General features: G+C 42.4%; 1 protein-coding gene across 8 annotated transcripts in view; it reads right to left on the bottom strand.

Annotated features, from left to right (window-relative positions):
* crebbpa (CREB binding protein a) overlaps positions 1–21,578 on the bottom strand; it is a 347,948-nt gene extending 326,370 nt beyond the window's left edge. For 5 of the 8 annotated variants that reach the window (XM_072462365.1, XM_072462364.1, XM_072462366.1 and 2 more), the window contains exons 1-6: positions 20,713–21,578; positions 14,183–14,811; positions 7,267–7,431; positions 1,164–1,422; positions 941–1,054; positions 47–301 (exon numbers count right to left, since the gene is read on the bottom strand). In XM_072462365.1, coding sequence (XP_072318466.1) covers positions 47–301; positions 941–1,054; positions 1,164–1,422; positions 7,267–7,431; positions 14,183–14,811; positions 20,713–20,800 — 1,510 coding nt within the window. In that variant the 5' untranslated portion in view covers positions 20,801–21,578. The remainder of the gene's footprint in view (positions 1–46; positions 302–940; positions 1,055–1,163; positions 1,423–7,266; positions 7,432–14,182; positions 14,812–20,712) is intronic. The other 3 variants (XM_072462367.1, XM_072462368.1, XM_072462369.1) reach the window with 3 other exon arrangements.
* Between the last annotated feature and the right edge of the window lie 948 nt (positions 21,579–22,526).

The raw sequence follows: 22,526 nt of genomic DNA, 5'->3' as shown, positions 1-22,526 counted from the left end.
AAAATGCTTGACAGCTTCAAAATATATATTTGTTTTATGTCCTTACCGTGGGCCATGGGCCTCAACTGCGGAAGCTGAGCCTGTGCACTGGGGGCTGTTGTCTGCCCTGGACCGTGAATCTGCTGGACCTGGGCCTGCCCCGTCGTCTGACTGTTGTAGGTGAGACCAAGAGCTGCGTAGGCCCTCTGCATGGAGCTGGGGTCGATGGGTGCTGAGGTATTAATGGTGGGAGCGCTGGGCTGGCCTACACCTACTGATGACATGGGGTTTTGGAGGCTTGTGTTGGGGGAACTCAGCATGGCTGTAGATAAAGACCAGACTTTAGAGGCTGACACACAGCTAAACTGTGATCACACCACACTAACTTCATGCACTTTGAGTGAGCATACTTCATAGACTTTTTGGCAGGCACTACTAGTTTGGGTAGATTTTAATGTACATCACGGAATCGGTTTGGTAACTTTAAGAACAAACATTATGTATTAAACATGCTCTTGAGTACCTTTAGTTCGACATCTCATGTTATAGAACTAAATAAAAAAGACATTTGGATCTCTGCCATTTACCCTGGGACTACATGTGAGGGAATTACACACAGTTTAAGATAAACATAGATCTGCGATTTCAACGCAATTCAAGCTGGCCTTTCACTTCCGGGTCTCGGCACACAGATTAGATGGGAGAAATTCACATAACGAGTCTGGCGATGATTTATGGACTTAAAAGACAACACAAGATTCTCAGAGCCATGTCACAGATTGCGCTGAATCTCCTTGATATGACATTTTCACAGTGTTTTTGAAAAAAGTATACCCTGTGGTTTAGAGCCCCTAAAAGTGAGCTGTTGGAGGTCTGCAACATTTTTGCTAAGGTGGGACTGTTCTCTTCATTTACCATTGTATTTGATCATCACTTATGTATAAAAGGGTCATTGACTTACGCTGCAGAGTTCTTTTGTCACTGGCGTTTTTCAGCGGGAGACACACAGGGCAATCATGCCGTGTGCAATTTTTCCAGTGAGAGATGATTTGTCTGGAGGATGCACAATGGGCAACTGCAAAATTAAAACACAAAAGTGCAATATTATTTGAATGGCACTATTACTTGGATACATATTAGAATTGATCCCCCTTCATAAAAAACACTATATAAATGAAGCGTACCCTGGCAGGACTTGCCAGCCTGACAGTGGGTCATGTGGTTCAGGACGTTCTTCATGGTGCGACAGTGGGGCAAGGCACAGGCCCTCACCTCCCCATTGGCCTGCTCTCTGCGCTGGCATTTGTGTGCGTGAAGCAGCAGGACCAGCTGCTGCTGGATGAGCTTGCGTTTCTCTGGATCAGCAGTGGGTCCAGCCGAAGGCACTGCCACACCACCACCTCCCGCCAGAGGCAGCAGGGCTGTTTGCTGCTGAGGCTGCTGCTGTGGCAAAACAGAGATGTTGGATAGAAAATGTGAAATAGCATAAGTCCTACTTTGGCTGGCATAGTTTGAAAATAACAGCCTGTCCTAATAATAACCTGCACGTTGAGGACAAAACATGCCAAAGACTGGCATCATGTGATAAAATGTAAATATATGATTATATTTCTGTGATGTATTTTATCTGCATAATAGTATATTATCTGCATCATTAGTCTACGAGAAAAACAGCACACAAACTGCATTTGTGAAGGTATCGTAAAGATGGAGCAAAGAATGTTTATCCTAGGGAGGGGGGTAACACCCCAGGGGAGAATGGGTAAAACATTCACCAAGGCTTATCTCTAACGGAAAAAAATACCAACTGTCGTAAAAAGACAAGTACCTTGATGTGAAGCTGACCAATGAGAAATGTGACCCGCCTATTCCATAATATCTAATAAAACCAACCTGCATGAGAAAAAACGTTGTGAGACGAAGGAGGGTCGCCAGGCTGCTTACAACAACCGGGTGACCCAGCCCGGCGGTTTCTCCCATGCGTGCTGCACAAAAAGTCTGATGTTTCTGTGTCGTTTAAGTTGAATTGTGTTCTCTGTGTGTTAAGGAATAGCATTGGTGTAGGTCGCATTCCCTGACACATCAGTATTCTTACTTCACTTCGTAGCATTTCTACAACAGTGAGGAAAATAAATATTTGAACATCATGCAATTTTGTAAGTTCCCCCACTTTATGGAGGGGTCTGAAAAAATATCCAGAAATCACACATGTATGATTTTTAAATAATGTATTTGTATTTTCCTCACTGTATAGGCTAATTGTCATAATATCTGTTCATATGCGTTTGTGAAACTACAATACTCAATGCTGTTTGGGCAACGCATTACAGCACAGTGCAGGGGTGGACAAAGTACTAAATTGTGTTCCTTAATTAAAAGTACAGACAGATAAGTACAGAAAGTAGCACATAAAAAAAAACAACTTAAAGGACAAATATTATGCATTATTGGGGCCCAAGCATGACAAGCGAGAGGGGGCACCCCTCGCCTGGTTAAAAAAAAAAAAAAAAAAAAAAAAAAACTATTGTAACTAAGATTTTGAGGGAGAACGTGAAAATCAGGTAATAAGCAATGACAAATGTGCAAATGATTGGTCAAAAAAATAGAATTTGGTGAGTTCCAATTGTGAGTGAAAACCCAGAGAAAAAATATTGAAAGACGACTCCGTAGCGCCACCTTAAAAATCGATTTACATGGCAGCAATGAGAGCTCTGACCAGACAAATTTCAACGTAGACCAGAACTTGACATAAAAAATAGGTTCTGTCAGGACAAGTAAAACATTATATTATGACCCCACCCTAAACCCTACAGGAAGTCAGCCATATTGGATCAAACCCAATAAATAAAAAGTCAAACATCATCTTTTGACATTTCCTTCAACAGTTTATCAAAAACACTTCAAATTTTGTATAAACTGTCAAAACCCAAGTGCGATGAAAAATGATCAATTAAAAAGGCGTAATGGACGATCTGAGTCTCATTTGCTCATGACGTAGACTGCTGATTAGTCCTGCCACGTATAAATCATAGGATGCGCCTACCGCTCACCTGCAGCCTCGTTCTGGCTCGTCCCATGAGAGCAGCACTTTTCCCCGTGTCTAAGCGCATAGATCTATTAGAATTTAGTTCCCTCAGTGTACGGGACCAAATTAAGACGTAGAAAGACAGTTCGAGCTGGCTCAGAAGAGATGGAAATCTACAGGAGACAAGAGATCTGTCGCGCTAATAAACAAACGGCCGTGTAGCCGCGAGGCTTTTCTCTGCTTCCGCACGGGGGTGAGTGCACATGCGCACTTCCACTTGAGTTCTCAAATCGGCGAAAAATCCTCCATTATTCCTTTAAACTAGAAATAGAACATTGGGCGTGGCCATGGTGAATTTTCCAAAAAAAAAAACCGCAATGCTTGGAAAACATAAAATGTTTTTCAAAACTCCAATTTATTCCGCTAAATAAATTGGAGTTTTGAAAGCCTCAACTTGCGCAAAAAGTCTTGAAAATTGGCAAAAAAATTTGAATTCGGCTCAAATTTACGTTTCATAAAGTTTGCTAATAGAGGGGCGCTACCTATTTTTTTATTTAGACACATGAAACTTGGCAGATACATTGAGCATCTCAAGAAAATGAAAAAATATATATCCAGGCCGTACTCTAAACCAGGGGTCCCCAACCTTTTTTGCACCACGGACCGGAATAATGTAAGAATTATTTTCATGGACCGGTGTGCCAGGTTATGCGTGAAGGTGGCCGGGGCTTGGGCTTCCATTCGATTCAGCTCGGAAGGCGAAATGTTCTCAAAAGACGCGTTTGTACATTATTAAGTGTTCTATTCCAAAAGATCCGAATTGGAGTAACATCACATACAATTACACGTGTTCTCACTGTTCTTCTGACTGGTGGAAGCTCATCAGATAAATATGGCAGTCAGCAGAGTTGTTCCCTCAAATATACGTTTAAGATCACCGTCATTTTCCCGGTTTAATCACGAATGAGTCGCGGATCCTTTCACGCGCAGTTCATGGATCTTTTGCGCACGGGAAATAGCGCTCAAACTCTTGTAAAAGTAAAAACAGGTGATCGCGTAGCAGTTGCAGAATGCTGGCCCAGGTGACGTGTCCTCCAAAATCCTCGCTGGCTCCTCGTCTGCTCCTCACTTGGCCTTTTCCCCTTTGCAAAAACGCTCTCCAAAGACTTTTGTTTTTTACTCATTTTCACTGGCTTGTGGGTCAACTTTTGAGCAGCGTGTTTGATGCGACGCATCCGCGATGAGGTGTCAAGTATAATGCACGTATCAGTTACGTTCTCACGCAGGACAAGAGCAGAGATATAATATACTTGCCATTATATTTAATGGATTTCATTGGCAATTTCCTATAAGGCTTTTCATGATATATCCACAGACGAGCTTATTAGCGTGTCATGAGGGACAGGCCAAAGTTACGTCACAGAAGATGCCGTCACTGATAGATTATTTCCGGATTATCATTTTTGTGCGGCACGGTAGCAAACGCGCTGCGGACCGGTACCGGTCCCCGGCCCGGTGGTTGGGGAGCCCTGCTCTAAACTACTCACACACTTGACAAACCCAAACTCCTGTCCCTGTATTTTAACAAACTTGCCCTAGGGTTTTAATCCAATGGTCACCAAACTAAGACAGCATCATCAGGACAAATGTGGGCTCAGAAGTTGTTAAAATAGTTTGCATTCATCTCAGAAAGTGGTTATAATGAGCTTTTAACAAAGCAGCAATTTTGAAAGGGTTTATATCCAATGGAGTCCAAACTGGGGCAGCAGTATCAATACATATCTGGGATCAAAAGTTAAAAGAATTACCACAAGTCATAACGAGCTCTTCATGAAACGGCAATTTTGAAAACACAAAAGTTCTTGAGAAGTTTGTGTATTTTTATTAGGTGGACATACATATAAGTAAATTTTACCTACATCTTTAAAAATCACCAAGGCCCCTTGCAAAGTTATAATGGCAAGCCTCGAAATAACGGGCCGGACACGGTCAATGACCGGCGCAAAAATCAGTTTTGACCGACTCCAAAATCAATGCTCCGGACATAATGACCGACGCAAATTTTTCGCCGTAATATATATATTTTAATAGGCAAAAACAGCGCGGTGAACATGCCCAAAGCGATTCCTATGCACAAACTCGGGCGCGCTATACTACAGACCACGATTATTGCTGTAGTTATACAGCGGAGGAAGGTGGCGGAGCCGCATGTGCGGGGGCATTTCCATCGCTTAAGTTTCGTTTTGACAGACATGCCGCTTCGCAGTCTTCTTGCTTCTCATTGGGCGAGCGGTGTCCGTGATCTAATGTCGATGAAAGCGGGCATCTGATTGGCCGCTGCGTTCGGTTGTACTCGGAAATGCCCGGTTTAATTTTGCGCCACAAGTGATATCGAGGTTGGCGGGCGTCAATCTCCTCAGTTCGCATTTCAGTCTTTTTAAAAAGTTGTTTGCAACAAAAGCTGTAATTTCGCACATTAGGGACAATGTCAATGTGGAAGTATCCAAGCCCCCAACTTTTTTAGGTAGGGGGCCACCCTGGCCCCTAACTTTGAAAATCTATTTCTCAGCCTGTAAATGATAAAGAGACATGTTAATAAAAGTTCATTTTTCATTAATTATGTTATTCTGTTTTCCTTTCCTTGTGACCGATTCAGAATTAGCCATGACAGGTACCAAATGATCGGTACCTGTCATGTTGACAGGTACCAAATGATCGGTACCTGTCATGTTGACAGGTACCAAATGATCGGTACCTGTCATGTTGACAGGTACCAAATGATCGGTACCTGTCATGTTGACAGGTACCAAATGATCGGTACCTGTCATGTTGACAGGTACCAAATGATCGGTACCTGTCATGTTGACAGGTACCAAATGATCGGTACCTGTCATGTTGACAGGTACCAAATGATCGGTACCTGTCATGTTGACAGGTACCAAATGATCGGTACCTGTCATGTTGACAGGGATGTAAAAATAATTATTTCAAGGCTTGTAATGGGACGAAATTTGACAGGTACCATTTTTCAAAACAAGCCAGGGTGGTGGGCAGCCCTCCCACTGAAACTGTTAAGTGTTAAATGTAGTGGTTTTGATAAAGAATTGAGGTGATTTTTGGTCAACAAAAATCTAAATTTTCTACTTATATTTTTAACTGAACTGAAAAGTACAAATATCTGCTCTCAAATGTAGGTAAGTAAAAGTAAAAAGAATCCACTGTAAAAACGATTTAAGTACAGATACTCGTGGTGCACAGATATGGAAATTTTAGGCAGATACCAATGTTATTGGAAACACTAGGGCAGATAACGGATACCGGGCCGATATTTTATATACCCTACTTTTCGGACTTTAAGCCGCTACTTTTCTGCGCTTTGAACCCTGGGGCTTAAAGTGTGTCTAATTTATAGATTTTTATAGTTTACCAGAACTCTAGCAGGAAGTTCAAGCATTTGACAGACTAGAAAAAAAGACGTCAGTGGAAGCACGGTCCAAGGGACACGTCGTGTTCTCTGTATTTAAAGCTACAAAACACTGCATGTTTTATTATAATCAGACTCATATTCACAGAAACATTTGTCTAATGAGGAAGTGAATCTAGACACGGCTGAACGCAAAAACCCACGTGGAGCGCAGACATGCAATATACGGCATAGCTGTCAACTTATCAAGGAGGCTATGCGTGAGATTTAGACACACTATGTGTGAGGTTAAGATGCAGTTTTCAGTTTTTATATTTTTGAGCCTTGTTTGGCACAAATACACTTTGTATTGCTTGTAACTTTGAGCCTGGCACCATCCATAGGCAGCAACAGTGATGTTCTTCATCTTAAAAGGGTAGTTATATTGTTTAAAAGTTTTGTACCTGTAACTACAGTTCTATGAGTCCTGGATGACTGGATGCCCATCTATCAATCAGAATCCTTGCATGTCCGCAAGACGATTCTGTAGGAAACGAGTACCGGATGCTGCCATTTAGCCTGAGATTAGCCATCAGAGTGTCACAGGTGTAACGTGATACTCAAAACTGCACATGTGCAAAGGGAATCATTCAGTGCTGAAGCACCACCTCTGCAGTTCATCCGAGATTCATAGAACCATAATTATATTTGTAACTTTCATTTTAAATGTGCTTTATAAATTAACTTAAATTAAAAGATAAACATGAACATTGTGAATCATTCCATTTCCAACACTGGCACGTTAGAAAAGGTGATATGAGTTTTTCCAGGACATAATAGTTTGTTCATCAAATGAAACGGGACTCACCATGTTTGGCACACTAGTGACTGCAGCTCCTTTGAGTTCATTGGGGAAGGATGGTAAACTGTTGGTGAGGGCCTTATTCTGGAGCTGCCCTGGACCTGAAGCAGCTGGTCCATAAGACTGGCCTCCAAACGAGGCCCCATTACTACTCGGGCCAATCTAGAAAAAATACATTACAAACACATTACAAAAACGTAGACCACTCTGCATTCAACCCATTAGAAGTTGTATGCACACTTGTTGGTAACTTAATTCAGATTGATTATCTTACATTTTCTGATCTGCAACTGTTTTCTTGTCAAGGATGGATATTTCCGTCTTAAGAACTTAATAATATCATGTGATGTGGCACCCTACCTTACACATCAAGTACATAACCAATTACATGCAAAGCAAGCTTTAGATGCAGTATTTTGGGGTGCCATCAAACCCTACCCGTTTGATGTCACGTTGTTTACTACTTGCCCATATGCAAATCTTATAATTTTCTTTACAAATGGATCTCTGGCAAAACAAAAATATTCTATTGTTTAGGAAGCTTTGGAGTAGATATTTCATATTCTAAACATTGTGGTCTGTAATGCCGTTTTTGTTAGTTTGAATAAGAAAAAAAGAGTCATCTGTGCTTTGAAAGTTAAGTTACGGACCGTGCCAGGTGACGGACACAGAAAAATCTCACTAAAATCCCACGAGTGCAGCAGAAAGACTTTGCTTCCTTCTGTAATGCACAGATCTTACAAAAAGCTAAAGTGATTCTTAACCCAGTCATATAAAAAGAAAATGAGGTGAAGAAATGGGGTGCAGTTGATTTTTGCAGACTGTGAGACATCCACTATAGCCTGTACAGTGAGTTATAAATGCAGGTATGTGTAAATATCACAATAATATGGATACAGTACTTGAGACCCATGTTGCATACCCCACGTTTCTCCAATACCATGCAAGCCAATCAGTTTTATTTTTCTAAACCCATCCAGAGTCCAGTCTAGTTTACATGGGTTTCCTGTGGAGTTATTGTCCGTGGTCCTGTACTGTACTGTATTGTTGTTCTAAATTGTGTCACATTTTAGTTGGTACATCAACCTGTCCAGGGACAACAGATGGAAATCTGGCATATGTATCATATGCTCATTAATATGCACTGTCCATTTTCTAAATAAATAAGATAAATATACTCCAGAAGAACTACGGTACCAAAAAAAGAGGCAAAACAGAGTCCTACCAATATTTGTGAGCATGAGGTCATAATCAAATAAAACAGTAACAATATATAAAAAAAAAAAAGAACATTTCAATATCCCCAATTTCACACCACACACTGGTCCTCTGCGTGACTATTTCACAGTCATTGGTAGTAAAGCAGACCGTACCGGACCAGTCTGTATCCCCTTGGGCTGTTGACATCGCTCCAACAGAGAGATAAAAGACCCAGCTGAGAGGAGCAGACACTGGCAGCCTTTCACAGCTGAGCCGGCAGACACATATTTGCCCCTCCTTTATTCAGGCTCTGGTTCAGCCCTCACACTCTTGAAACACTCCACACACAGGCGGGAGTCGCAGGACGTTGGCCAACTATCATGTCATGGCTCTGATGTCAGAGAGGATTATTCAGCAAGTCTTTCTCTGCACTGCTCCTCGTCATTCTCACAGAGTAAGTGGTTAACAATATCTGCACCAAGAGTGACAATGCAAGTAGCTGTATGCTCAAAGTAGTTTGTATTCACTAGTATTTTTTTTTTTTTATTTATATACCGTACCTTTTTATGATGACACTATGATGTCTACTACTATGATGTTTGATGACACTATGAAAGTCAAATGGAGTACAGCATGAGTTGTGACAACTTTAGCTTGTCACAACTGCCCGGTGGCACTCCCCTCATGGGCTTTGTAACACCAAAGCAATGGAAGGAGTTCTTTTACGGACTACGACAGTCTGAGGACTACGAAAAGTCTGAGGAATAAAGTCTGGCGGTAATGCAACAATTGGATGCCAACCGCCATAAAACAACAACAACAACAACTGCCCGGATAAACGTTAATAAACGTTTAAAACGTTTACCCGGGCATCATATTATGGCGTATATAGCCTATATCAGGGGTGCCCACACTTTTACAGCACGCAAGCCACTTTTAGATTTGGCAAAGTCCGAAGATCTACCTAAACTTTGCTTTGGGATCGACTGCCACTGCCTCAGAGATCGACTGGTAGATCGCGATCGACGCAATGGGCACCCCTGGCCTATTTGATAAACCTGTGAATAACAAGCTGTGCCTGTTTGAATCGATTTACACTCTTGGTCTGACCGTTCTTTTAGCGCCGTCCAATTTCTCTGTGCATATTAATGTAGTGACAGAACAAAGAAGCAGTTCCAGTTCTAGTCAAATAACTTAAGTAGTAAGGTTTAGCAGACATATTGGTCAATGAGTATATTGTAATTGACTGGTTCGATTCGACTTGCGTGTTGGGTTCAATTCTCACGTATCCCTCCATGCGCTCGTGAAGTTGTGTCGGTGCGGTAGGAAATGTTAAGCCTGCCGTCCTTTTGCAGACAGAGGAAGTAAACAGCAGACTCATTGCAGCTGAATTCTAACAGGAGGGTTTTGTCTTTCTGTCACTTTTTATTTTACGTAAATTGACCCAGGATCATTCTGTTTGATTTATATACATACACTTAATTAAAATCGCATGAATCTGTGGCGCACAGAACGACTTGTGGCGCTTTCGTTTCACATGGAGCTTGTTCCACGCTGACCTGCGGCATCTAAAGTACAACAGAGGAGAGCATCTAAAGTACAACAGAGGAGAGCATCTAAAGTACAACAGAGGAGAGCATCTAATGCTACGTACAGACCGCACATGCTTAAACGCGCCCGACGCAGAATTTGAGCACGTGTACATTTGAAAGGTTTACACACCAGATGCGCGCTATCGACGCCCCGTGCACTGTACACAGGCGCGCGCGTATGGCGCGCTCCAGCTGTCTGCGCAGTAGAGGTGTTGTCGCATGAGCAGTGGAGTTGTTGTGGCCTTTCATTTGTGTAAAATGGCTGATATCGAGAGCGTTGTTTTCACGTATTTGGTCCAGTCTCCTCGCTGATCTTTCGCCATGCGAAGTCCTTCTTATTTCGGTCTCTGTATTCCACTGTGAATACATCATATAGTTCCTTTCTCCCACAAACGGCCACAATCGATCATTCGTCTGCCATGGTTGACGAGCAAGGAAAAAGTGGCGCTTCTTGGGGAATTCCAAGGGAAATACCGGAAATGCGAGGGGCAATACGTACGTACGTGCGTCACTGGAGCGTCAGCTCTGATTGGCTGCTGCGGCGGCTGCTACGCTTCAGCTGCAGGAGACTTCAACATATCTGAGCACGTCGCGTAGCCGCTTTCATCGCCTCGGCTGCCTGATACGCGTGCTCAAAGCGCCGAGAGCGTAAAAAAACGCACCAATAGCGCCGCAAAAACAAAGAAATCTCGCCCGGATAACGCACTACGTGCTCGACGCGCATTTACCATAGACTTTGAATGTAAACTGGACGCTTCGGCCGCGGCGGTGTGGACGAGGCTTTAAGTACAACAGAGGAGAGCATCTAAAGTACAACAGAGGAGAGAGCAGTATATTTTAAAGTGTAACTGGGAAGCAGATTTGTTGTGTGGAAGAGCACATAGGACCGTGATTATGAAACAAAAAGACTGTCACACGGAGCTAATGCTGTAAAATGACTGCAGTTACAGCTGAAAACACCAGGGTTGCGTCTGAATGTCCACACTCTTCCCTACATAGCATCTGAATGTCCAAACTCTTCCCTACATAGCATCTGAATGTCCACACTCTTCCCTACATAGCATCTGAATGTCCACACTCTTCCCTACATAGCATCTGAATGTCCACACTCTTCCCTACATAGGGCACTGCGCCGTACCGCGTTTACACAAAGGAGGAACTCATGAAACTGCGGAGAACAGTCGTCTTACCCGGAGATCGTCACGTTATCCCGGCGGACATCCTGAGATTTTTATAAGAGATCTTCTACTGAGAGTGTTTTTCAAACTTCCTATAAGTTATTTGTTCTTTTCTTCTGTATCTACCTCTGTATCTACCTGCGTTGCATCAATGGAATTTCCCCATGTGGGACAATAAAGGATTATCTTATCTTATTTAGGGCTCAGGCCATTTTTGCTGCTGTCCAAATGTCCAGCAGGTGAAGTGCACTCAAAATTTCCCACAATGCACCATGAAAAGTAGTGTGCAGCGATGGTCACTAGACCGGCCAATATAGACCACAATGCATTGCAAGAGTCGGGAAAAACAACAGCGAAAAGGTCTTTAACTGGACACATCACGACTAGCAGAAGAGCCGTTTAAATACACTGTTCGAGAAAATGAAAAAAAAAAAGCCGTTGTGCTGCAAAGTTGCTAGCAGGCTTTTAGATTCCTGTATTTTGGACAGGGTATTTAAAAATGTGGACGGACATTTACAGTGTTCTCGCTGAGGGGTTTTGGCCGGCCGGCCCCCGCCATGCTGAAAAGATACCGCAAGCCTTGAAATCATTATTTTTGCGTCCCTGTCAACATGACAGGTACCAATCATTTGGTACCTGTCATGGCTAATTCTGAATCAGTCACAAGTGTGTGTTTTATAGATGTGTAATTTATTTGGCTTCATGCTGTCGCTGCCAACATTTGAAGACACAGTAGACACAGTGGTCTTTCCTCGTCTCCACCTCAGTCACAGTGAAGCCAAGTGCTACATACACTTCCTCATATTTCCTCGTCTCATTAGCTTTTGGAGGACGTTTCGTTATTAGGGATGTCACAATATTCATTTTAGTCACGATTATCATGAGGAGAAATATCACGATTTTACGACTATTCACAATTATCAGAAAAAAGTAAGGAAACATTTCTATATATATATATTTTTTTTTTAAACAATTAACTTCCCCACTCTTCAATACAGCATATTCATTTAAAAATAAAATGCCCACAAATGGATTAAATAATATAAAAGTATGCTTATTGGCCCTCATTGTAGCTCTTTTAAGCATAATATAATTTATTAGTGAGATGATTTCCATGGTAACGCTAGGGGGAGGGGCTTGAAACTTTCCTTTGGCTCACGCCAACTACAAACAGATTTGTGAAGAATAAAGCATTTACAGGTAAGATAACGCTCAGGAACTACCAGTCTCCTCTTCTCTCTTTCCCTCCCTCTCCCTCTGGGCCGCTCTGGTGGCGCGTCCAAAGCGTCCGACGCTCAAACGCCCCCGACGTGTTGCGTCCGACGCTCAAAACGCAGGATTCACACCACAAAAACACGCGTCCACATAGACTTTAAATGTAAACGGAAGCTTTGATGCTGCTGAGTGAATGGGCCATTAGAAAATTAAAAATGGGGTCACACGCGCCCCCCCCAGGCATCGCACTGCGCCCCCCCACTATTTGAGGGCACAAAACTTAGCGAGATCATCAATCCATTTCTTGATAGTGATTGTCTTGAGTGTCCTTGCAGCCGCTGTTTTTTGTTTGTGTTCGACAGCTGCATGAGTGGTGTTTGGGAGCCAGTTTCTCAGTGCGCCATTATTGTTGTAGTTGTACTGAAAAAATTGTCGACTGTAGTGTAGCGCGCCCGAGTTTGTGCATAGGAATCGCTTTGGGTATGTTCACCGCGCTGTTTTTGCCAATTAAAAATATATATTACAGCGAAAAATTTGCGTCGGTCAGTATGTCCGGAGACTTTATTTTTGAGTCGGTCAAAACTGATTTTTCCACCAGTTACTGTCCGTGTCCGACACGTAATTTCGAGGCTTGTACCGCCAGGTATTAAGATAACCACAAGATAGCCGCCACCACGAAGCGCGCGGCGGCGCGCTAGCCAAGATATAGAGCCAGGCTGAAAAACAAAGATCGTTTTTATTCAAGTAACATACAACGCTATCATATTAGTTAAGATAGCTACCCTCAATAACGTAGACAACTTCCATTCTGGTCCCAAATGTTTATTTGGCACCAGATCACCGTCCGTGCGAGCGCCGTAGTGTAACTTTTCTGCTCGCGCTGCCCACTGCGCTCGATAATATGGAAAGCCAATATGATCACACTCCGCCACTTAGAAGCAAATTTTTAAAGTACTTTTTATTAGTCCGGAGAATGCCGAAGCTACTTGTTTTTTCGCCTAGTCGGCCCCCGTCGGTGTTTTCAAATCCCATCTAAAAGCCTGAGTGCACAGAGGAGTTCTCTGTGTGTTAAGAAGCAGAATGCAGCGTGTTTTATTACAACCTGCCTAAAATAAGCATGTCAATGTGCCTAAATGCAAAGGTCCAAGTTTATCGCAGAGATATTAGAGAGCGTCAGCCTATCATGAGCCATCCAAACCCACTTTGAAATTATAATTTCTTGACCTGCCCAAACCGGACCAATGGGTCAAACAACAACCCACCCTTTACAAACGGTGCACACAGCAGGTGATCTCTAGGTGCTGTCGCTGGCTCATCTCAAACTCTGCAGTACATACATCAATAAAGTCAGCAATACTTCTGTATTTTACATTTGCACAAAGGGGAAGCCTGACCGATGCCACAACTTATCTAAGCGGGCAGCTAACAACTCAAAGCAAACTGAAAAACTAGTGGAGTTCTTTTGCAGTCATGGCACGGATAATCATGATTTAATGTGTGATGATTTTTAAACAAGCATATGCTCAACACGCTCCATTATCACCAGAAATGGAAACCGTTGGGCCAAAACCTAAAACAAAACAGGTAGGTGCAAACAAAAACAACACTCACCCCATGAAGGTATGGCAGTAGACAATTACACAAAAATGAATTAATCAATGAAAACATAAGTCAACTCAGAGTAAGCCAAATATGAGAGGAAAACCATTTTAAAAGTACCTGACTTACCTTATTCAAGTTGGCCGTTTGCTGTTGTGCACCCAGAGTGAGTGTCTCTGCCAGGGCACTTCCAGCTCCTCCTGGGGCTGCTGCCTGCATTGTGGGGCTCAGGAAGTGCATACCTCCGCCCCTCCCTCTCCCCACCCCAGGTCCAAGTCCACCATTCATCACTTGGGTCGATTGAGGCTGAGCTCCTTGGACCAAGAGGCCTGGATGAGTCTGGTTATTGTTCATTATAGCTTGGTTAAAGCCCATTGTTGTGGTGCTATTGTTGTTCTGTCCTGCTACTCCTGGTGGCGTTGCTGATTTTTGTGCCTGAGGAGATGGGTGACTGTTGGGTGAACCCTGACCAAGAGGACTCTTGCCCAATGCTGAGGCCAGCTGTGCCCCCATGTTACCAGGCTGAGGGCTGGCAGAGTTCAGGCCTGTGCCGGAGATATTGGTTGTGCTCCCACGAAGCAGTTCCGACAGCTGCTTGTGCTTAGCCGCTGCATCGGGGACAACAGTGCCCCCTGTAGCTCCAACCGCTACTCCGCCATTGGAGGGCATTCCACCCATCAAGCCGAGGTCACCGCCGTTAGGAATCAACTCATCTGGCAGGTCATTCTCTAGATCATCCCAGGATAAAGAGCCTAGATCTAGAAAAGAAAACAAGAAAATCAGAAGCGCCAAATGTCATCATTACAAGGCTGACATTAAATCATTTAAAATATATATTTTGGAAAAGGAAGAGGTGGTCACTTGTGTGTTAGTGGAGGTGGTCACTTGTGTGTTAGTGGAGGTGGTCACTTGTGTGTTAGTGGAGGTGGTCACTTGTGTGTTAGTGGAGGTGGTCACTTGGGTGTTAGTGGAGGTGGTCACTTGTGTGTTAGTGGAGGTGGTCACTTGGGTGTTAGTGGAGGTGGTCACTTGGGTGTTAGTGGAGGTGGTCACTTGGGTGTTAGTGGAGGTGGTCACTTGGGTGTTAGTGGAGGTGGTCACTTGTGTGTTAGTGGAGGTGGTCACTTGTGTGTTAGTGGAGGTGGTCACTTGTGTGTTAGTGGAGGTGGTCACTTGTGTGTTAGTGGAGGTGGTCACTTGTGTTAGTGGAGGTGGTCACTTGTGTGTTAGTGGAGGTGGTCACTTGTGTGTTAGTGGAGGTGGTCACTTGTGTGTTAGTGGAGGTGGTCACTTGTGTTAGTGGAGGTGGTCACTTGTGTTAGTGGAGGTGGTCACTTGTGTTAGTGGAGGTGGTCACTTGTGTTAGTGGAGGTGGTCACTTGTGTTAGTGGAGGTGGTCACTTGTGTTAGTGGAGGTGGTCACTTGCCGAGACCAGGGCATTCGTATCAAGAACTAGATACTCCAAAGAAATAGATGACCCCCTTGCTGACTGGTGTCCGTCCCCCTCTAACCTCATAGTGTCCCCTCCCCTCGCACAAACCTTTAATAGAAGTGTTATCAGTTAAAACCAACTATCAGAATGTATATGATTACTATTCAAACACTCCAACTAAATAAGTCTGAAAGTCTGAAGAGAACTGATCTACCCCTTTAGTTGTGACACATTGGTTTAGTTCGTTGCCTGGTGATGTCATGGGTGACGTGCACTGTCTCCTCATGTCCGGCTGAGCCGCTGTACGTTTGTTTAAATTTTTTTGAGCCGAGGCAGAACTTATGAGAAAATGTTTCTCTTGAGCCGGCACCTGTCTTTAGCTAAGCCCAGTACAGCAGAGTTACTCGTAAGTACTTCAGTTTTACTCATTCTCTTCAATTACTCTGTATAATTAACAAGTTTGCATCGTGATTACAGAAATATCAAAACATTGCATAAAGACGAGCAGATATAAGGAGCCGATTTCATTTTGCCAAAACGCATAGTAAGTTTCGTGGTGAAGCTAATGTATTGGCATAAACCTTGACGAGTTATTATAGCTTAATGTAGTAGGCACAGGATCTTGAAAAGGGAGGAGGAGAGGGCCGAAAACCTTAACTCTACGTATCAGCTAGGTTCATTTGGTTTAGTGATTAGACGTCCAGCCAAGAAGAAAAGATTATAGATTGGCACTTCCTTCGAGCGGGAACGCCATTCTTTTAAAAATTGATGAGCAGCAGCGCATTAGTGGTTAAAATTGTACAAAAAAACTCCATTGAGCCTATTCACCTTATTCCAGAAGTCTGTCTGAGCGCCATCATTCCATGTGTTATAATTGTCATTTTTACAATGTTGTCAACCAAGTATTGTATATCTGATAATTTAAAAAAATGGTGGTTATTTTCTGGGGAGAATTCTGCTTTTACATTGATCAGAATCTCTCTTCTGGCCAAAACCTGTCACCAAATGCAGCCATGTGATGACAAATGCAGGAAACCTTCCCATCTTTACGAAAAAGAGGGGAAGCTGTCACATCAGCGCCACGCACCAGGCTCAAAAACACACAAAGTCACACGAATACGCTCTAAATACAAGGCATTTCTTTCCTCTCAGAGCAGAGAAAGAAGTAAGGCCAAATAAAAAGGCGTAATGGATGATTTTTCACCGATTTGAGAACTCAAGCGGAAGTGCGCATACGCACTTCCCCCCCGTGCGTACGCGCAGAACAGCCTCATTTCTACACGGCTGTTTGTTTATTAGCGCGACGGATCACATCGCATCTCTAGTCTCCCGTAGATTTCTGTCTCTTCAGAGAAAGCTCGAACGGTCTTTCTCCGTCTTAATTTTGTCCCGTACACTGAGCACAGGTCTTGCGAAGTGCTGTTAAGGTAAAAAAAAAAAGTGCAGAAGAAAAGGTTAGTGTCAAATTAAAGTCCAGTATCTGAGGATTAGAAAAATGTAAAAAAAAAAAATCTTTTGATGAGGGATTGTCAAATTGCATTTTGAAGATTTTCACCCAAAAAACGGGATTTTGAGATCTTTACAAAAGCACAGTATTGCAAATTTTGGAATCAAAGGACATTTAAGACATACAAATGTATGTTTTAAGGGCCAGTTTGTGTAAATATTCTCAAAAGTTTTAACTGGATTTAGTTCAGAGACGTTATACACCTCCTGAGGCCTGTCTACCACATCATGGTAGACTTCGCAAGACCTGTGTGAGGGAACTATATTATAATAGATCCATGCACTTAGACACAGGGAAAAGTTCTCCTGGGGACGAGCCGCACACGGCTGCAGGTGAGCGGTAGGTGCGTTCTATGATTGATACGTGGCAGGACTAATCGGCAGTCTACGCCACGGAATGAGACTCAGATTTGGGCCAAAAAATTGTCCATTACGCCTTTAAATAATGTGTTTCCAGTAACGTTGGAAAAAAATTCAGGTATTGCCCCCGCCATTGCCCCCAAATATGAGCATCTGCGCAGGTTGCTTCTGCAAACATGGATGCGCTCGTAGGTAAAACGAAACCTATCAAAAGTGCGGCAGTTTTCATATCTTACGATCCCCACGGATGATTTTTTCCCCCACAGCTTTTGGATACGCTCTCACAATTTGGCATTCGCGAAATGTATGGCCAGTAAATATGCGATAAATGTTTAAGGTCGGGTTTTCATTATTTTTAAATCCAGGTCGGTCGGGTTACCGGAAACAGAAATGTTTTCTTCTTGGCCTTATCATGGGTCTCGCTACGTACAGTACATTCAGGGATGCCTAACAAGATACATCAAAATGGCCCACCATCCGTTTTGACACGGGGGGGGATAAACCATCCCTAAAAACCCGGCGCAGCCAGCGCAGCAAGCGTCACCGCAAGCGTCGCAATAAGCGTCGCCATAACCGTCGCCGCGGCAAGCACAGAAAAGCTTCACTTTTTTGCGGCAGACGGCGGTACAGCAACCAATCAGAGATTATGCTCTAGCGTCGTGAAACCTGAAAAAAGGGCCAAAACAAACCCCGCAATGATACATACAGCTTTTCGAGCAAATAGAGATATTCACTAAATATTATATTAATATTCAAATTTCTTGATGTTGAATAGTCATAAATAATAGGTGCATGTACCTTTGGAAATAATGAAGGTACATTAAACCATCCTTGGAGGGACTATGAGGCATATTTACCATCCCTTTAAAAAATTCTGGGGAGAGCACTGTTTATGCGGCTAACGAGCTCAAACAGGTGATGCTAATTCAAAATTAATAAGTGGAGATGCCGTGGACTTTTTAAAAGGCAATACCAACATGTTTATGAGAGCCAGAATTCTTGCTGATTGGCAGGTGTTCAAATACTTAAGATAAGTGTATAAAAACATATTTTATAAATCATACAATGTGATTTCGGGATTATTATTATTTTGTCAATTGGGAGAACTTGCAGAACTTGGGGGGCGTTCAAACGTTGTTATGGGGGTCGCGAATGAAAAACATTGAGAACCACTGTTCTAGGGCTTCTCGATTATAGAAAATATATTAACCAGGATTATTCCAAAAAAAAAAAAAAAATATTATAAATCTCTCCGGAGTAACACCAGCCAATAAATTCATAATAGAGAAGTAAAGAACATATAAGTCGCACTGGAGTACAAGTCGGTTTAATTTCATTAAAAAAAATAAAAATAAAAATAAAAAAACACACACAAAGCGCAGCTTCGGGGGCTCACGCTGTTCTGTCAATTGACTGTATTTTCACGTCTCGCGTGTAACGACTTGAAAACTAAAATGTGAACAAAATAAATCCTCAGATACGTCCTGGCTAAACAACTTCGCAAGGGTCACTGATGTGGACAGCTCTGGTCCAGAGAACCGGCAGGTCACGCACAACAGCAGCAGCCTGTCCTGCAGCCGCGTCCCCTCTGCAGAGGAGGGAGAGGCGGCAGCAGTGGCTCTGCGTGCACACAGTAAAAACTTTATCGCTGTCTTTAATTAATCATCACCTCTCAATTACACTTTTTTTTGTAATCACCGGCCGTTATAATCGTAATCGAAATTAAATTAATTGCAGTCCAACCAGATCTGCTGGTTGCCTTTATAACCGGGAAAGCAGCAATTAAGTTGTTATAACTCTGGATTGCTCGGCCGCTCATTTCACTTTCCCTGAAGTCAACCTGCTCTGGCGCCTTTACACCGCCCAACCATGACACAGCTCAACTTTTAGACAAATTGCAGATCAGGCAGAGACTTTCCTCTGGCCAAAAGGCGGACGTGGTTTATCGTTATCGATTCCTGCACTTTTTTTCCACCTATTTTGGGGTGCAGCATTACCTCAGGTGAGAGAGACATTTTATTTTCTTTCACTTCAGTTCTTTTGAGCTTAAGTGTGATGAGAAAGTAAACAACACCAAATTAAAACAAGGTTTGGTGTGTGGACAAGAAAAACAGTCAAAAAAACCTGGTGACATGAGCCAGTGAATCAGAGGAGTTATTAGGAAACTTTGATGGATGTTTGGAAGACAATACAATGAATTTAGCATAATTTTCCTTGTAAACACCTGAGAGAACAAACTGAGAGAAATCCAAGTTCTCACATCAGATTAATTGTGGCCGATAGACAATAAATATATGTATTTTTTCATTTTAATTATGCCGATAATGATTTCCCATTTCACATTTATTTGTTTTTTTCAATGTAAATCCATTCCCAAACTATTAATAGCTATAAACTCAGTTATGTTACTACAGGGCATAAGTATAATACAAAGAAACGTTGCTTCAGCATTCCTGAAGTCACATTCTAATGGGCTGAAGTTAAAGCTGCACTAAAGTGTTCATCCAAAGCAATTTGTAATTTGTAACTCCTATAGTCAGGTATTTTGGCCCAAGCAAAAATATGATATGCAAAAAAGTAGATATACTGACCCAATATAATCGGTTTATTTCTTGCCTTTAAACTATAGAACGATCCTCTTGATATTTTAATTTTACACAGGGCATCCCGGAAAGTACTGGGTATTCACGTTTTCCACATTTTGTCATCTTTCATCCAAATTGATGAAATGTATGATTTGCCTCAAAATTCTACAATTACACATTATGACAACTTGAAAGAAGGTCTTGTGTTTAAGAACTTAACCTACGAAAGTCTGAGGAATAAAGTCTGGCGGTAATGCAACAATTGGATGCCAACCGCCATAAAACAACAACAACAACCACCTTTGTATTGGTTCAAAATGTGGTTAAATGAAAAGTCTATGATTTGAGACGACACAATCAGAGCTCAAACGTGTGTCAGAACTTTTCATAGTATTTACTTTAAAAAAAAACATGTGGTATAGCACATCATAAGGAACATGCGTTTCTTTGAAGTAATCACACAAACGTGGGTAATATATGACGTGTGATAAATGGGCACTACTGCCTCCCATGGGACCCACTTCACTTCCATTGATAGTGACTCGTGTCGTGTTGCGTCATACTATTACAGACAAGTCAGACTTTAATTCACTGCCATTTCCCCTAGTGTCGCTAATCCAAGCTCATTAAAGATACAACCAGTCTATGTAAACCAGATGCTTATGACGACACTACGGCTGTAACGTTGTTTTAAGTCCACTGGACATGACGTAATGAATGTAACGTGGACGCTTGGGTGACATTGGTGTTTACAAATGCAGCAAGAGGCCCATACCTGGTCCATCCGAGGCTGACAGCGCAGGTGAATTCAGCTTTGGCCGCTTTGAGTTTGGGGGTCCCACGTCCAGCAGGTTGTCAGCCATGGCTGTATAGTTTCCAGCTGGGAGTGGTGGCTGTTGCAATTTCAATGCTTCCAGAAGGACGTTGCTCTGTCAACTTTTGCACATTAGCAAGCCGACAGCCTGCTAACGTGAGCTAACTGGCTAATAGCTTGATAATTGCCTGCTACGAGCTTAGCCACTTCGTGCGCTTCAAAAGAGATGCAATAGCGCCCCGCTTCGCCACCGACATTCACCCCATGATAATCCAACACCCAGCACCCACATTATCACCGCTAAATAAAGCCAAATTAAATGTTCTCCATGTGAAAACTGAGCGTCAAAATATCGATCCAAATTGATCAAGTAAATTGATGCATTTTAGCAAAGAAAAATCTAAACGTCCAAAGAAACCATTTTGCGTGACGTCAAATTTCTTCATGCAAAAATCCAACGGAGCTCTACAAAAATGCAAGATTGCACAAAAATGCTGCTGGTTTGCAATGAAATTATAAAGCCACGAGCAGTTGTCCGCCAGTCAACAATACGGCTCCTGGACAGCGTCAGGGGCTGAATCGCCGCACTCTGAAGGGGAAATCAGATCTACGGAGCGTTTCTACCCGACGACCAGCGATCCCAGTCCCGTTTTTTCGCACAAAATGTCTCCGAGGCGACGTTAAGATTTCAATGTGAAGCCAATGTCGGTGTCATATCGCGGACAGAATGTCCAATTTCTACGTTAAAACCAGTGTTGGACCGAAATCCTAATTCCGAGCCACGACAAGATGGCGGCTGTTGATTCCTTCGATACAAAAAAGTTTTTTTTTTCTTTTCCAGATCGACTGTGGAGGGGGAGGGGCATGGGGAGGGGCCGCGCAATCACGCCCAACGTGAAAACAGCACCGCGGCAAACCGCTGGGGGCGCTGCAGCACCGCGAGATGAGGCAATGACAACATTACTAATCATTTAGCTGTAAAAGAACTGTTTTAAGTTTAAAGTTGTATACAAGTTTCTTACCCATTTTTTGGTTGATACAAATCACAACATAATATTTACCATATTTTGCATAGACACATAATTTCAGATCATTTTTTAAAATGATAATTTAATGTAGGCTAGTAATAATGCCAAATGCAATGTAAATTGTTCAAAGGGAATGCTATACAATCCCATTCCCTTTTATAACACCCAAGACCAAATGTGTACATCATTTATTTTTTTTAATTGCTTCAACTTGTGTGCATCAATTTTGATGTATATCTTAAAACCCATACCTAAAATAGACACACCATTTTTGTTTTACTGGTCTCTTTTCATAGTTTTTGTAAAATCTGACAAATTCACACGTATATATATATTTGAAAAATCATATGTGACATAAAAGAACTGTTATGTACAAACACAGAGTGCTTTGTACAAATGTGTACAGGTGTACAGATTATGACGTGCTGATAAACAATACACAAGTGATGTGCACAAAACATACATCAAACATGATTATAAACAGTAAAATAAAGTAAAACATTTTAGAAAAAAATATAACAAATTTGTCCCAGTGTAAATTAAAACAGATGGGTCGATAGTATTAGGAATACAATGACTAATGTGAAGCTCTCATCATTTTTCCTCTTTTACTATTCACTGATCAGATAACAAATGAACCAAAGTTTATTGTCCCATATGAAAAAAAATGCTTCTCAAACAACATGAAATACAATCACTAAGACAACACAGCCTCTAATTTTGAGAGTTATTACGGTTGTGATTATG

Source organism: Eucyclogobius newberryi, unplaced genomic scaffold (genome assembly GCF_026437365.1).
Source record: "Eucyclogobius newberryi isolate DKJ021-1_F unplaced genomic scaffold, fEucNew1.0.hap1 SCAF_4, whole genome shotgun sequence".
NCBI lineage: Eukaryota > Metazoa > Chordata > Actinopteri > Gobiiformes > Gobiidae > Eucyclogobius > Eucyclogobius newberryi.
This window is presented reverse-complemented; position numbering and strand designations above follow the sequence as displayed.